Below are 17,230 nucleotides of genomic sequence, written 5' to 3' on the forward strand. Positions count from 1 at the left end.
AATGTGGTTTTGCTTAGGGCAAAGATTTAAAAGCCACGTCTCTTTGGTCTGGGAAAATATGCTCACATACACAGCTCTGACAGCCCAAGTTTGCTGTAAAGGCCTAATAGTAAATGAACACAGGTAAATCATGTTTGTGTACATGACTGCTAGACACAAAATACTATTCTTTAGATCAGTGTTAAACCAACAATGCTAGTGAAGCTTGTTTGACTCTTGCAAATATGCTTTTAATCTCTTTACTAATTTATAATGGATTTTATTGTTTTTGTACTTTAAAGCTTCACGCAAGAGTCCTAAAATTTAAGAAGAGGTGATGGACTAATGTCTTTCTGGGCCATATTGCCCAGAGAAGCACTACTTCAAACCAGTGCTGTCAAGTATCCCGTTTTCCCCGGAATTCTCCCTTATTTCAAGCAGTTTCCCGCTGCTCTCCCTTATTTTTTATTTCCCTTAAATTTCCCGTTTTTAATGGAAGCAGCTCCTCCCCTGCTGGCCACGGACTGGGTGGGAAGACTTCGCCTACTTGGAGAGAAAAGCCTCAGCCCTCAAAGCAAGTGGGAGCCGTTTCCCGTGCTTACAGGGGGGGGGGTGTATTCCTCCCCCTGCAGCAGCCCCTATCCGCTGCCGCCGAGCCCCTCAGCCGGCCAATAGGGTTAGCTGGCGGGCGGAGCCTGGCTGCCTTTGAGCAGCTGCTGCTTCCTGTCCTGTTTTGATGGGATCAGACAAGAAGACGATGGGGCTCCATCGCGCAGAGCACATGGCTGCCCTCCTCTTTGCTCCGCTCTGAGCCCGAGCCCGCTTGGAGTTTACATTGCTGTTCCACCCACTTTTGCTTCTGGCTCCGCCCACCACTGACATGTGACTGTCCCCGGGATAGGTGAGACTGCTGATCCCTTATTTTCAAATCCAAAACTTGACAGCTATGCTTCAAACGCATGTATAAAAATGTCACTATCAAAATGTTCCTGGAGGAAGACACATAGGATATAGGCTGACTCTGCAACTGAAATGATTCTTCCAAGTGTCAAAGCAAGTTTAGTATAGCCAATCAAATGTCAGGCAGTCTGCAAAACACATTTAAGCATAGGCTGCTGAAAAGAACTCATGATTAAAGAGCCATAGTAAAAGCAAAAGAGCATAAAACATAATAACTTAAAATTGCACACCAAAATTGGCACCCAAAATTGACTTACTGTGCATCAGAAAAATAAATACTCACATTACATATATCTCAACAAAGCTTAAATGCACCCCATGAGGTAGATTGGTATTACCCACATACTGCAGATGGTCAGCGGGGGTGCTTAAGACTGTCTGAATACCTCTAAGACAGTCTCTGAGAGACTGTTATGGATTGCGGGGGGTGGGGTGGAGGGGGGAAAGTGGCACTTGCCTAACGACACACAGAGAGCTCATGGCAGAGGAGATATTTGAACTGGAAATTTCCTAGTTCATTATTTCAGTCTCTTAGACAAATGTTACACCACAGCTTGGACAAAACTTGAAGATCCACTTGTCCAAGAGATATGTGTGATTGCACTTATAACCCACATGTGCTCATATGGGGACTGCTTGAAACTCTAAATCCCACAGATTATTTCTGTTCTCCCTGCCACCTCCTGAGATTGACAGTGTTTCACACCAAACTCATGTTTTGGCTTGGTGTTCTGTGTGAGCACCAAACTCAACAATGCTTAGCGTTATTTAATGTTCAAAGTGCTTCAAATGCACTCTCTCAAAAACCCATACAATAATCCTGTTTGACTAGCCACCCACATATTACAGACAGGGAAACTTGCAACAGACAGATAGTGGCTTATCACATTGACCCTTCAGCTTGGTTCTTATTTGTTCTCACCGAAGCAAACTTGTGTCCAAAGCTTATCCATTCTTTCTGCACCAAAACTTGAAAGCCCACAATCGTCCGGTAGTAGCTGTCCAACATCAACATAGCTAGAGAGGTGAGTTGTGCTGTACGGTCCCAACCATCACTGCAGTGTACCAAAACCGAACTCTTTCCAGAGGAGACTCTGTCTGCTACTTGAATAGCACCTGTTAAAACAAGCTGGCAAAAGGAACAAAAATACAATTGAGGTAACGCTAAAGTTCTAATTAAAAAACTGATACCACAATCCTGTGCTGCATTACGGTTAAGTGCACAAGTGTCAGGCATAGGTCAGCAATAAAAATAAAAAGCACTCAGTGTCAGCTAACCCATTATTCAAAAAACCAAAACAGTGCAGGGTTAGTGATCACAGCAACATTTCCCAGTAGGTCTTGCCCCAATGAGGCACTTGCAAGGACTGAAGGTTCCTGCCTTCCGACTGCTCTCTAAGGATCCTCCTTCCCCAGCAGCCTAAGGCTCCTTTGCCTGGTCTCTCATTGCGCCACCCTCTTCATTTCTCTGTGTGTACTGGGAGACCAGGGAGGAGAGAAGCTGGTCACAGCAGGAGGGGGAGGCTCCTTGGCTTCTTCAGCTGCCTGCTTCCACTCTGCCACCTGGCCCCCCTCCTCTCCTGCCTCTGAGTCTGAACCACTCTCTGCCCCGGCCTCTTCCTGCTTACTAAACCCTGTTGCCTCTTCAGCTTCCGTAACCTCCTCCTTCCAGTCTGCTCCCTCTTACCACACATTGTCATCCCACCACCATTCCCTTGGGGGTTCCCCAGCTCGTGCCTCTCACCATTGCTCTGCATCCAACCAGTCCATGACAATGACCCAAGTGCTCTTTTTCATCCATACCTTGATATGTTCAAGCCAGTGGGTGGACTCCAAGCTAGATAGCCAGTGAGATTCCTCTACATGAGGGTAAACAATGTCCTTAAGCTTTTTCAAGGATTCCCGCATGACATGAATATTATGAATATCTAGGAAAACCAGCTCAGCATTGGCATATGCATCGTCACTTTCATAACCTCCTCCAGTTGCCTGAGAGTCAAAAAAGGAAGTGTGTGTGTTTAGCCTCCATTGCACAATTACTACAATATTCCCCCCCCCAAGGAAAACACAATTGGCAACTTAAAAAATAAAGACTGGTTACATCATACCATTCTCACCAAAAAAAAGTAAATTGAGTTTAGACAGTCTATAATATATTTCAAAGCTTTCCACTAAGCAGCAGTATCTATTTACCAAATACAGTGGATCAGTAAGTATCAGTACACAGAGCAAGAAGGAACTACCAAGGGTTTATGTAAGTGGACATGGTTCAAAAGGCATTTCTTTCAATCACAAGAATAGCATGTTTAACATCAAAGTGGGTATTATGTAACACAGCCCAAATTTGCTAGTTTTCAGCACCATAAGCATTTGTCCAATTAGTATTACTTTAATCACAGCTCCAGGGAGCTCTAATTCCATTTTTCAGCCACCTTTCTCCTAATAAAATCTTTCCAGTTCAAGCTTTGGCATCCCAATAATTTTTTTTATTTTTTATTTTGGCCAAGCACAACTTAAAAATAAGCAAATGGCACTACAAAGAAAAGAGTCTCAGTTTTCATAAGCTTCGTAATTTGGTTGCTAAATCTGCTCCATGGCAAGGGGTAGTAAAGAGATGAAAAATACACACCCCTGAGGAGTCATGGAAACTCTGAACAGACTGTCATCACATTTCCCAAAGCAGAGCAAAGTTTAGCCAAGTTCTTTTAACTAAGGAAAAGCAAGTGCTTCTTTTTTTAATCAACGCTATGAAGTATGAACCCTGTCTATCTAGGCCCTGTCTGTCTGGAGCAAAAGGAGACAGTTAAATTTAGCTATGGGAGGGGCTGAGTAATCCTGGGGTGTGGGTCAAGAAATAACAAAGCAAAGGGAATAGCCAGAGTGCAGGAGGGAAGGAATGCAACAACTAGACTTATCATAAACAATTTCCAAATTTTGCATTTTTCTCCATTTAAAGCAATGACAATTCCCCCAGTGTTTCCAAAGTTTAAAAGGTCACAAACACTGTTCTTATTAGACTAAGGAAAGAGCTGCCAGACGCAGTCCTGGATATCATAGAAGTTGCACATGAAGAAAGCAGACACACAAAACCAAGTGAATGCATTTGTATGCTTATCATTCCCTCTGTGAACCTACCTATCCATTCAGATCTGCTGGCAAGGCACTACTCCAATTCTTACCCACCAGTGAGCCCTAACCTGCTCACCTAACCTGAAGAAGTGTGCATGCACATGAAAGCTCATAGCAAGAACAAACATAGTTGGTCTCTAAGGTCTCCAGTAGTATGTATGTGAGAGCTGGACCATAAAGAAGGCTGATCGCCGAAGACTTGATGCTTTTGAGTTATGGTGCTGGAGGAGACTCTTGAGAGTCCCATGGACTGCAAGAAGATCAAAGAAGATCAAACCTATCCATTCTTAAGGAAATGAGGCCTGAGTGCTCACTGGAAGGGCAGATCCTGAAGCTGAGGCTCCAATACTTTGGCCACCTCATGAGAAGAGAAGACTCCCTGGAAAGGACACTGATGCTGGGAAAGATTGAGGGCACAAGGAGAAGGGGACGACAGAGGACAAGATGGTTGGACAGTGTTCTGGAAGCTACCAACATGAGTCTGACCAAACTGTGGGAGGCAGTGGAAGACAGGAGTGCCTGGCGTGCTCTGGTCCATGGAGACAACTAAACGACTAAACAACAACAACAAAGGTGCTATCGGAAGGAATTTTGTTTGTTTGTTTGTTTCGAGTACGGCAGACCAACATGGCTACCTACCTGTAACTGCTCACCTTTGGTACTCCCTTTTAAGCAAAGCATTTGGGCAAGGTGGATTAAACTAGCTAATTTTTTATTTGTGGTTTTCTGCTGGGTTTATTGCAATTTTAGCATTCCTGCCAGTTGCATTTTATTGCCCGTACATTTTCCAGTTATTTTTAAGTTGCACAGGCTTTACAGTTAACAAAAGCAGGGCAGAATGGTTTAAAATAAACCAGATCTAGAGATGCCATGCCCATCCCCCGCTTGCCAAGTTTAAATCTTGTAAGGAGGAACTTGAACTCCTACCACAAAGGCTTACTTGAAGCAGATTCTGTGGCTGACACAAAATGATAACATTCCGGTCAACCACCAAAGCTGACTGTGCAGAATATGATGCCACTTACAAATGACAAATCCAGAGAGCATCTGAAGTAGCAGTCATTTTTAATATCTACAAAATACATTATAAATAAAAGGCTCTTTAGCTACTGTTATAGTGGTGCTACGAAGACATTCACTTACCTTATTGGCTACAGCATTAACACTGGGTCTTGCATCATAAATGGTCAGTTTGGAGAGCTGGCCATTTGTTTCCCTGATGAGCTCCAGATACCTTTCATCATCTTTGTTTCTTTTGCCACTCATACCAACAAGTGGCTGGCTAGAGCGTGTGATAACGGCTTGGTTCTCGGGATGGATCCATGACAACACCTGTGGTGCAGAAATACAGTTGGAGCCCAATTGCAGAAAAACCAGAAGAAAATGTACTTTGCATCTGCAGAAGTTTAATTCTCGAAGCAAGTATGGAACATCCTTTTCAATATTACATGAGCACCACAAAAAAGCATATTTCTGTGGGTTCATCTCACGGCACTCATGTGACATTTAAAGGCCTGCAGGCATATGGGTGAAGCCAATCATGGAAGTCCTTCCTAAAGAAGGGAAGCACATGCTAAGATGATAAGGTAACTTTTGAAAGGGCACTGCAGTCGAGGATGGGAAGTTAATAATTCTGAAAATGCGTTCACCAACAACCAGTGCAAAGCTGGAAGCCTTCAGTCATACAAGGAAGATAACAGACATGCAGTGGGGAGAACTTTTCTCAGAAAGTGAGGTGAGAAATATTCACAGTAGTGTTCCAAAAACTGACAAGAGCTCTACTGAAGTTCAGAAGAGAATTAATGTACCTTTTTTCTTTTTCAAATTGAGGCTTTTAATTTTGCTCAAGACTAGATAATAACTTTTAAGGTATCATTCACCTTTACAATTAAGCTATTTAGTCAATTATACAACACTCTTGCTTTAGGAAATGCTGAAGTTATTTAAATGTAAGATCACAAGCGGACAAGAATAGTTAGCAACTTAAGAGGCATTTTATAATAGCTCTCTTCCTGCCTTGAAATACACAAACAGGTTACTGATTTCAAATGCTCATTTGCTCAGCAGACCTCAACTTCAAAGAACAATTGAAAGATGAAATCACTTACAGGAATTCTACCTCGGGACCTGAAAGCAGAAACCTTCTTGAGATCCTCATCTGTGGCATTATATGGCACTACCAAGAGGGATGGGTAAGTGTCACAAAGTGCATAATGCTCATTGAGAAACGTTATCCTCCACTGTTCATTGGGCAGGCGCTTAAAGAGAAAAGAGATATTATTTATGTGTCACCTTCTTGTATCTGCTTAAAAGCATGCATCAAGGAACATTAACTGGTGTGCTATTATGGCCACAGGGTGGCAACCACCTACCAATTTACCATGGATAGCTATAAACATCAGAACAGGAGATGTGAAGAAGATAAAGGCTCACATGTGAGCAGACAGGAATGTCTTAGCCATTCAGGCTACTGGCGCAAGGCGCCACGGTGCCACAGTCTGAGGAGGGAGCCTGCGCCCTCCAGCCCCGCCGGCAGCGCCGCTCTCGCCCACCTCTTCTCGGGCTGCGGACGCGGAGAGGCCGTCGGCGTGCCTCCCATCGGCGCTGCAGCCAGGGCTCCCTGGACGGCAGCGCTGTGCCACCGCTTTGGCCGAGCAGGCAGAGGCAGAGCACAGCTTGCAGCATCCCCACCCGCCCCTCCGCACCCTCCGGCTGCCCGCCGCGCCTGGCCCTGCCCAGCAGAGCGCGAGGGGTGCCAGAGGGATCTTCGCGCCAGGGCGCCAGATTTACTTAAGACGGTCCTGTGAGCAGATGTCGCTGATAGGATGTTCTCTGTATCTTAAAAATTATAAAAACAGTGAGGATCCTTAGATGTTTGTATTTCTCACAATGCAGTATGAAATGAGGTTTGGGATTGTTCTGAGGTTAAATTGGATGCATCTTACTTGAACCTATTTATCATCTTGTCATTTTCTCTTTTTAAACTGAAGTGTGCTATTTTAAAATGATGTTCACAGAAGAGGCCACTTAAATTGTGCCCTAAATGCACAAATCGTTTTGAATGTTGTGGAATAAAAGCACCAAAAAAGTTGGGTGCATGATCTGTAAAGATCAGTAATGTCAGAAACTTCTAACTAAAGGTTTTAAAAAATCCCAAGGCTAGGAAAAAACACCTACACACCTATACAGTGAATTCCATTAAGAACTGAAATGCTTTACTAACAAATATTTTTCTTCTGGATTCAATATACCGTGTTTCCACTTTTTTAAGATGTAGTCATAAAGTAAGCCATAGCAGGTTTTTTTCACAGTTGCGAAAATTAAACCGTACCCCGAAAATAAGCCATAGTGCTGCCATTGTCCCCGTTGCCTCCTCAGCCCCTCCTACCTGTTCCTGGTGCGCAGGGAGATAGTGAGCAAGAGGCACGAAGAAAAAGCTTCTCGCCCGAGTCCTGCAGCCTGGCGGGCAGGGAGACAGCGAGTGAGAGGCACTAAAAAATAAAAGCCTCTCGTCTGAGTCCTGCCCCGCCTGTTCCTTTTTAATAAATGTTTATTACCAGTAATAAAAATAAGACATCGCCTGAAAATAAGCCACCCTGTGTTTTTTTGAGTGGAAAAAAATATAAGACGGTGTCTTAAAATAGGGGGAACACGGTAGGATACCAGTTGCTGTTGTTGTCGTCGTTGTCTCAAGAGACAATGGAGTGCACCACTGGGAGTGAAGTCAAACGGTTGGAGAATCACAGCACCTGCTGTGGCTGAAGAGTTAAGTAACTCCTTAACTGCTGCCTCCTACATTGTTTTTGCTGCATTTGTAGCACCAAACTCACTTCCCGTGGCAGATTGTATGGAGGTCCTGGGCTGCCCAGATGAAAAGGCCTCCCTCTTGGCCTTGCTGAGCAATACATGTGGCACAGGTTTGGCTGCAGGAATTGCTGGAAGGAGGCATACAAGATGCCATCCAACTGTCCAATTTGAATTTGTGTAGGGTTTTTTTTGCTCCTTAGTCTTTTCTTCTCTTGAAGAAAAGGCAGTGGGTAAGGACTTTTCCTTTGGGTTTTCTCCCGAGGCCTTTCTCACAAAGGAGTATAGCCTCAAGGCAGCAGAGGTTTAGGATCAAAGTCTTCCTTCCCATAAATGGGCTACCCTCTCAGGTTGACGAGCCCCACCTGCCCCTCACTTCCCTCTACATCACATGCAGTAACTGCGTTCTTGACCATTGGACTCACTATTGGTCTCATCCACTCTATCTGCCCGAGCCTGTCTTTGCATGCAAGGGAAGTCCCTAAGTCACCAAGGGTTTGAGACCCATCAGCTACCCTCACCTGGTTTAGCCAGCCAGTTAATGACATTTCCCAGGGTGTGATCACATACTGGCAGCTTCCAGTAGCCACACGTGAGAGCTGAATGCAGAGTGGGGACCAACGATGAACAAACTACCCCAGAAGGAGCATGACATGTCACCCACCAGAAGTACAACCCTTTCCATAACACCCCATGGATGATTCAACATCACACCTGTATTCTATTTTTCTGTTCATTTAACCTGATTCAACCCCACAGTATAAACAAAGTGTCACACAGAAAAACAGCTCTGCAGATGTTGTGGTAAAGAAAAGACTTACTTGTCTTCTGTATTCAACCATGGGATTGTAGACCAGCCAGCCATTTTCAGAAAACTTCTCTTCATTTGCAAATGCAAAAAAAGGCTGGGAATGAAAAGAAATATTAGTCCTCCCAATGCAAGACAAAAGCAGCTTCAAGGAGACAATGCTGTCTTCAGTTATGTCCCTAAAATAGTCAGTGACTGCTCTGCACATGTTCCTATCAGAGTCACTCTTGAAATTCAAGCAGCTTCCCTCCTGTTAAAAACATTTTGAAATGTAAATGCAGAAGAGGGCTTATCTTTAAAACCTAGTTATATGCAGTTCCCTGTTCCATCAAACAGAGAGAGACACCTTTTCAAGCTGAAGACTATCCAATAACACACTCATTGTTGTGTAAGACAGATTAGTTGCTATCAATGAGAGAGAAAAGGTGCTTATTGCTCATTTGCAGAATGACTCCTGGAGCAATTCCACCCAAACATTCAGGTGCAGATTTACCCTGTCTAAGCCTTATCAGTTCAGGAAAGGTGGGAATGCAAACTGCATTTCTTGACCACATTTAGTTGTTTCTGTATTCATATTATTCAACTTCAAACTGGTTATAAATTCTGGGTTAGGAATAACAGTGCAGACATAACATTAAGGATGCGCGGGGGGTATACAGTATTTTGGGACCAATTCTGAACACTTCATCTCAAATTTCAGTTTATTTAGTTAATCTGAACTAAACCTGCTCTGGGAATTCAAATATTTTAGTTATGCGTCTTTTATTTAGAAACACCTGCAAAGGTGGACGAATGTCTGCCAATATACTGCTGATTTTGTGCCTGAAGGAAAAGGGAGAGCAAGAATACACTTCATTCTTAAATCCTTGTCACAGGTGTAAGAGCCCTCTCTACCCATATGGCCAACTGGTTTGTATAAGAATTGGCAAGGAAGGGTGAAAGTGAGGTGAACTGAATATGAAGTGCATCCCATGAGGTACAGGAAACCTTGGGAGATGTTACTAGAAAGATTTCCTGCAGCTAGTGAAAAGTGAGCTGCTAAAATATTACAGAATAAGGTGAACTGAAGAAACGGGGCATCGTTAAAATCCACAAACTGCTTCTCTAGTCTTGTTTTTACAAAGGCAAGAAAATTAATTCTAGGGAAACCGGGGTGAGATGGGGAGGATAATCACAAAAGCATTTTTGAAACAGACCAGTTCCAGTAGTACAGGACTTACGAGAAAACATTGAGCAACATTCTCGCTCAAATTCTAGTCTATGTGAACATGTGGGATGGAAAGCAAAATGCTCCCCATAAAAATGATTAAAAATTGTATTATATGCTTACAAGCAAGAACAGCAAATCAGTAGCAATATCCTTTGCATATGTCCCTGAAGAAAGCCTCCCGTTATCTAGGGAAATTATCCAGCCTCTATCTGTCAAATGGATAGGAAAGCTAGTGTGCTGGGTGCCAGAATTTTTGCCCTCGAAACAATTCTATTCACACAGGGGTATTTAAAACACCCAGAATCTTTTAAAACCACTAGAGTGAAGGTGGTAGAAAGAAAATACAAACAGTCCTGACTATTAAAAAAAAAGTACTGAGTATTTTGCTCTGGTATTTTGCAGCTAGAGATGCTTGAGATTTTATTTATTATTTTGATTAGCATTATATAGCATGTTTTGAATGGCTGGTGCATTCTTAATACAACGGTATATTCAACTTTTGAATTAAATTAAAGTGGGGGAACTACATCCATTCTAATCTTTGGAACATTTGCTTCAGCATATTGTGCTCTGCAAAAGCTGCACAGCGCCACACTGTCTGGAAAACAACCAACTTGGTGTATTTGCAGAGTATATGTAAAAAGTGGCATCAAGAACTGCCTCCCCTTGTCTAAAGATTAAGGTGCAGCCAGCCCTTGGCCATGTCTGCCCAAACACTATGCAACACCCTTGCTAGGCCCATCTGCATTTGCCTCCTAGCAGTCGTCCTGAATGCATCTTTTTAAGAGGGCTTTCAAAGATGCTGCATTAACAGTGCTGTCCAATTTTTCATTGTTGGGCTACTTGCAATTTTTTAGCTTCTAGAATTATATTGCGATGTTGGATTTGTTTCTCATTAGCTGCTCTCAAGTGTTTTTCAGAATACAAAATAGGAGGAAATGCTTTGGGAACAAATTTATTCAATATGCAACAGTAATAACAAAATGCCTAATCCACAGTTGAATACTGAGCTGTCTCTGAAGAAGCCTGAATATGCTGCTCAACACACAGTACTGCTTGTTAACACCTGAAGAGGTATCCTGATTACCCAAAGCAAAGCACCAACGTCCAAGAAACTAAAGAGTGATCAGATGATAATCAACTTGTCATGTTTTTCAGTTATCACATGGCATGTTGATACTGTTAATACATGAAGGATTTACCGGTATATACAATAAAGGAAAGTGAGAAATCAGTTTGGGATTTTTTTTCTCTTACGTATTTGTAAGTTGTACGCAGTCACTGAGTGGGTACACACTGGGTACAGAGTTATGTGCACAAGGGTTACATTCTGAAGATGGCACATACATGCAGGGGTCAGCAACCCCTTTCAGCTGTGGGCTGGTCCACCATCCCTGTGGTGGGCCGGACTGTTTTTTTGGGGGGGAGTGAACTAATTCCTATGCCCCACAAATAACCCAGAGATGCATTTTAAATAAAAGGACACATTTTACTCATGTAAAAACACACTGATTCCCGGACAATTGGGCCGTATCCGGTCCACGGGCCTTAGGTTGCCTACCCCTGTCTTAAGCTCTCTTAAGCCTTGTTTACTGGGCTCTGGGATGCTCTTTCTCGGGCTCTGGTAGGTTCTCATGAGATCTTGCGGAGCCATCCAAGTTCCTGCAAAAGGCTCCCAGATCCCAGTAAGCAAGACTGACACTAAAGGAGCTTTTAAGCTTTTAAGTCGTGTGCAATTAATTTGTGGGATTCCAACCAGCAGGCTTTCCACTGCACAAGGTTGAAATCATGCAGGTTAATTGTGCCCAAGATGCAACCATACCATACAATACAATTTCCAACACCCTTCCATTTTAAAAGTGCCACATGTTGGCAATGTTTCATCAAGATCTTAAGAATGAAACTATTGATCATATAAGTAGGGCCTTGAAACAAGATGCAGCAATGCAGAAATGAACCACAAGCCCGGGTCTAGAGCGCACTGTGCCTCATTTCCCAGCAGCATAGCAGCAGCAAGACTGGAGAGCAAAGAATTTCAGCAGCGTGCCATAGGACACTATGTTCAAATTTAAACCATTGCTCATTTTACCTAGGGGTTCGGTGTGATGTGTGAACCAGGCTAAGAAAAATTGGCTCTCTGTGTGGTTATTTTGTATACATTTCACAAGAGAATATCTTCCAAAACTCAGGGTCTTTTAGCCCCTGTTCACCAGCTTTTCCCATTTTATATGTATCACTCAGCTTGGGATAATATGCCATGCTTCTGATGAAGAGGGTCCATGAAAATGAATGTCTCAAGAATCTTATTTGTATCCTTCCTTTCAACCAAGGAGCTCAAGGTAAATTGCACTCCTCATGATCATTTCATCCTCCCAAAAACTCTGAGGTAGATTAGGCTGATGCACAGTGACTGGCTCATTGTCAGTTAGCAAGCTTCACAGCCAAATTGGGATTTGAACTCCGGTCTCTCAAGGTCCTTGTCCAACTCCATCAAATTAGCCAAGCAGCCTTTAAGATGGCACAGGAGTTTACCGAAGTTCACATATATATGTGTGTCTAAAATAATACATCCCCCTGCATTAGATTATGGAACATTATGACTGCATTCTAAGACAAACTTACTTGGAAGAAAATCCTATTTAACTCAGTAGGATTTTCTTCTGAGTACATGTGGTTAGGAACAGATAGCAAGACTCAGACTATTATTTTTAAAATACTATTTTTCTACTTTTCATTAAAAAAAATTAAAAATGTAGTGTAGGAACAACTTACCGAGTTATATGACTGTGGAAAAGCACATTTGGTCAGGACCTCAAATATATCTCTTCTGCTGTGACCTTCTTGTTTCAATGCAAAGCGTAAATTTCTCATATCCTAAAATTTAAATCAGAAAATTTAAAAACACAAGGTGAACACAAAGAGATGAGCAGACAAGTCCACACATTCCAGACAAATCTATGCATTCCAAGTGCCTCTTCTCTATTTGTTCATTTGGTTTAGTCCTTCTGAACAGTCTCAAAGTCAAATATTGTGGTTTAATTAGTTTGTGGTTGAGGCATCTTGTGGATATGTGTGTGTGTGTGTGTGTGTGTGTGGCAAATCATAAGACATTTATCAAATTTCAAGGACTGGTTTTTTTATAGTAGCAGGCTAACAGAATCCATTATGCCTTTTCAATCCCTTTCCTAGAGCAAGGGAACATAGGTCAGTGGTCCAGCACTTGCTTTGTATGGAATAGGTCCCAAGTTTAATCCTGAGGAAAGACACAACGTACAGTAGGCAATATTGATGGGCCTATGGTCTCCCTCAGTAGAGGATAGCCTCCTATGTCCCAGGTATCTTTTTAAAATTATAATAAAAAAGATGGTGATAACTAGATGAACAGAGCAGTACTGCAGTCCCACCTCAACGATCTTGTCAGCCTGAATACCCATCATGAAACAGTGATGCAATTTTATTACGCTCATTCAGCCAGGATTTCCTGCTTCATCTCTATCTTGCCAACATGTCTCCCATCCACAAATTGCCTGCTCCATCTGCAAAGCTGCAGAAGGAGACAAGCCAGTTTCAACAAATTGCTGGCACTACACTCCAAATCCCAGGCGTCAGCCTTCCTTAGGCAGCTCCTTGCTATGAGTGAGCAAGACTCACTTGAGTGTTTCAGCATAGCTCTGTGCAACAGAGCATGTGCAGTAGGAAAGCCTTCTCCTTTACGTTCCCAAGATCCTAGGATAGGCTCTTTTTGGTGAAGGCAGGAAGAAACAAGGACTTTTCTGCAGAGGCACCTTCCTTGCGGAAATCCTTGCCTAAGGAAGTCCCATCAGGCTCGCTCACTTCAGTTTTTGACTGGCCTCGGATTGATTTCACTCCTATCTTGTGTTTATCTTGGATGCTTTATTTATCTTATTTAACCAAAGTTATGCGCCACTTACTTGAGCAGAATACCTAAGCAGTTTACAAAGGACAATCTAAAAGACTCATCAAAGTTAAATAATAAAAGAATGCATTAAGAACAAGTTGCTTTTACATGCACCTGTTTTAGCCTGACTGTATTTTTCTTATACTGCTGTATAATACTTAGCATATGTAATATACAAGAATACGTTGCGCACTGTATTCAGCGCTCCACTTTAACATACATTACAAAGAGAGATGGGATAACAGGCCCCACTCCACCCTTTACTGCTGGGAGGCCAGCTCTATTTGGCCCCTCTCCTTCCCGAACTATTTACATTCTAATTGCCTAAAAGAACAAAAATGACTACTGTTTCAAATGGCAAAGGATTGTTCTGAATCTTACCTTACAAGTAATATCTAGCCCATAGGAATTCTCTCCTCTGCTGGAAGCGCCTCCCATCTTCTCAATCCTTGAAATGACACCCAAAGGGACATCCACTGTTACCACTGGATCCTAGTTAGATAAATGATAAAGCAGATTATTTTTCACACACCACATTAATTTTTAAGTAAAACATATGTCTATCTTTCAAACATTTCACTGTCACACAGTGTGACATTGATTTGATGGAAACTGCATTCACATGTTGAACAGCAGGTTTAATTTGCCAGTCAGACACGTAGCGCTTGTAAAAGGTAAAGGACCCCTGGATGGTTAAATACAGTCAAACTCCATCACTTCAGGCTAAGGGAGCCAGCGTTTGTCTGCAGACAACTTTGCGGGACATGTGGCCAGCATGGTTAAACAGCTTCTGGCGCAATGGGACACCGTGATGAATGCCAGACTGCACAGAAACACCATTTAACTTCCCACCACAGTGGTACCTATTTATGTACTTGCACACGTGTGTTTTCGAATGGCTAGGTTGGCAAGAGCTGGGACAGAGCAACGGGAGCTCACCCTGTCACTCAGACATGAACCACCAACCTTCCGATCAGCAAGCCCAAGAGGCTCAGTGGTTTAAACCATGACACCACCACTCAATGCAAAAGTAGTATGTATGAGAAGCTTGGGGCAGGGGCAGATTTAAGTTTCTCCTATATAACAAACTCGGTAAATGCTATCAGGAAGTTACCTCCAAGCCGTCACTGCTACCACCACATCCTCTCTCTGTCATACTCTTCAGTTACAATACAATGAAAAAAAGACTCCTGGGTAAGAATGAGATATGAAAGTGTATCTCAAAGATAACTGAACAACCTACTGCAAGTATCTATAGTTAATCTCATCTCAATTCAGTCTGGCGACCTAGTTTCAATTGCAGGTGTTTTGACAGAACTTTGAAGTGAGGCAAATTCTCTCTCTCTCTCTCACACACACACACACTTCTAAATTAACTACAATTATCATCTGCACCTGATAAATTTGTCAATTTCGGTTTTATTTTGTGTAAGTCCCAGCCACTGCTCTCAAAGAGCTTGGAAGTTTTTGGCAAATACTGGCTAAAGGGTATTTTGCATTGAACACCCGAGATCTTGGAGCAAGTATTTTTCTTCCTTTTGTCTCACTGTCAGCTGAAGAGGTCATAAAAACAGAGGGGATAGATAAAAGAGCCTGCTTGGATCAGGGAGGCTCAAGCCACACAGCTCCCCTGCCCAAAGGCTCTGGAGCATCACCAGGTTCGTATACCCATTCTTGGAGATTTAAAATGTTTTTCAGAGTCAGCTGCTTAGCTCTATGTTAGTTCTAGCAGATGGCGCTGTGGTCTAAACGATTGAGCCTCTTGGGCTTGCAGATCAGAAGGTTGGCAGTTTGAGACCACATGACAGGGTGAGCTCCCATTGCTCTGTCCCAGTTCCTGCCAACCTAGCAGTTCAAAAGCACGCCAGTGCAAGTAGATAAATAGGTACTGGTGGTAAGGTAAATGGTGTTTCCGTGCGCTCTGGTTTCTGTCAAGGTGTTCCATTGCACCAGAAGCGGTTTAGTCATGCAGGCCACATGACCCAGAAAGCTGTCTGTGGACAAACGCCAGCTCCCGTGGCCTGAAACCGAGATGAGCACTGCACCCCATAGTTACTTTTGATTGGACTTAACTGTCCAAGGATCCTTTACCTTGCTAGCTAGTTTCTAAGGCTTGGACTAAAAATAAGTTTAAGTCAAAAAGCACCCTCTGCAGAATCCCCTTTTGCTTTCTGAGTTGTAGAATGTGAGGGGAAAGTGGTGTTTGCTTCACACTGCATCTGAGCAATACAAGCTGGGCAAATTCATAATTGTAAATTAGGCAAATTCAACATCGCAAACTGCAACTATAATCAAATTTAAACCAGCAGATAAGCCACTTTAACCAATCCCATCCCACGATATGCTGTATAGAGTATTTACCGATTCCACACTTCTCAAGTACAGCCTGTAGTTTGTTATGTATAGTCTTCCTTTAACAGGTCCATTAAATGGGCACATGTAAATGACTTCCTTGTCTGTGGAAGCAACAGCAGTTATACATTTAAAATATTGCAACACAGTCAAAAATATATATATTTCTTTCTTTGGGACAAAACAGCAAGGATTTGCTTTCAATTCAAATAAGTGGCAGGGCTTGCTTATACCAATATGCCATACCTCTTTAAAGCAGGAAATTGAAAATAGGAACACAGGAAACTGCCTTGAACTTAATCAGACCAGCTTAGTATCAACTACAGGCTGGAGTCTCTGTCAGCCCTACCTAGAGACACCAAAGATTGAACCCAAGACCTTCTGCATTCAAAGCAGATGCCACTGAGCTTTTACACTTTCCAATATACCAGACAAGAAGGAAATAACCACCTAAATAGTCCCAGGTGCCCAATAGGGATTTGTGTTTGGGAATGCAGAAAGTTGCCATGTCCACTTATTGGTCCACTTAGTGACTCTCCAGGGTTTCAGAGAGAAACTTTTGCTGGCACTGAACCTGGGAACCTTCTGCATACAAAGCACATGCAAACCCTCTCTCCCTATCAACCCACCCAGACCCTGTGATCATAACTCCTCCCCGGGAGGTCCAGATGGTGGCAACACCGGAACAGGCCTTTTCTGCAGTGGATCCCTGTTTGAGGAATGCCCTCCTCGGGGAGGCTCACCTGGTGCCTTCATTATACACCTTTAGGTGCCAAACAAAAATGTTCCTTTTCAATCAGACTTTGGGCTGACTAACATCCTGCATACTTTAAAATGTGTTTGTTTGCCAGGGGAGAAGGTGTCATTGTTTTGTTTCTATTATGTATTTCATCTTTTGATCTTGTATTTTTATGCTGTGAACCACTATAAGATCTACAGATGAAAATAAATTAAACAAATAATAAATGCTCTACTGCTGAGTTATGCCCCTTGCCGTAATATTCCTATCTATATTTTTTTTTAAAAAAATAAAAATACAAGTACAAAAAAGGAACAGGTAAGTACAGCG

General features: G+C 42.7%; 1 protein-coding gene across 2 annotated transcripts in view; it reads right to left on the reverse strand.

The window, feature by feature from the left end:
• Nucleotides 1–17,230, reverse strand: part of MTM1 (myotubularin 1) — a 42,681-nt gene that overhangs the window by 11,661 nt on the left and 13,790 nt on the right. For both annotated transcript variants that reach the window (XM_033137091.1, XM_033137090.1), the window contains exons 4-11: nucleotides 16,171–16,265; nucleotides 14,191–14,301; nucleotides 12,663–12,764; nucleotides 8,694–8,777; nucleotides 6,177–6,326; nucleotides 5,212–5,400; nucleotides 2,743–2,928; nucleotides 1,862–2,068 (exon numbers count right to left, since the gene is read on the reverse strand). In XM_033137091.1, the coding sequence (XP_032992982.1) occupies nucleotides 1,862–2,068; nucleotides 2,743–2,928; nucleotides 5,212–5,400; nucleotides 6,177–6,326; nucleotides 8,694–8,777; nucleotides 12,663–12,764; nucleotides 14,191–14,301; nucleotides 16,171–16,265 (1,124 nt within the window). The remainder of the gene's footprint in view (nucleotides 1–1,861; nucleotides 2,069–2,742; nucleotides 2,929–5,211; nucleotides 5,401–6,176; nucleotides 6,327–8,693; nucleotides 8,778–12,662; nucleotides 12,765–14,190; nucleotides 14,302–16,170; nucleotides 16,266–17,230) is intronic.

This window comes from Lacerta agilis, chromosome Z (genome assembly GCF_009819535.1).
Source record: "Lacerta agilis isolate rLacAgi1 chromosome Z, rLacAgi1.pri, whole genome shotgun sequence".
Lineage (NCBI taxonomy): Eukaryota > Metazoa > Chordata > Lepidosauria > Squamata > Lacertidae > Lacerta > Lacerta agilis.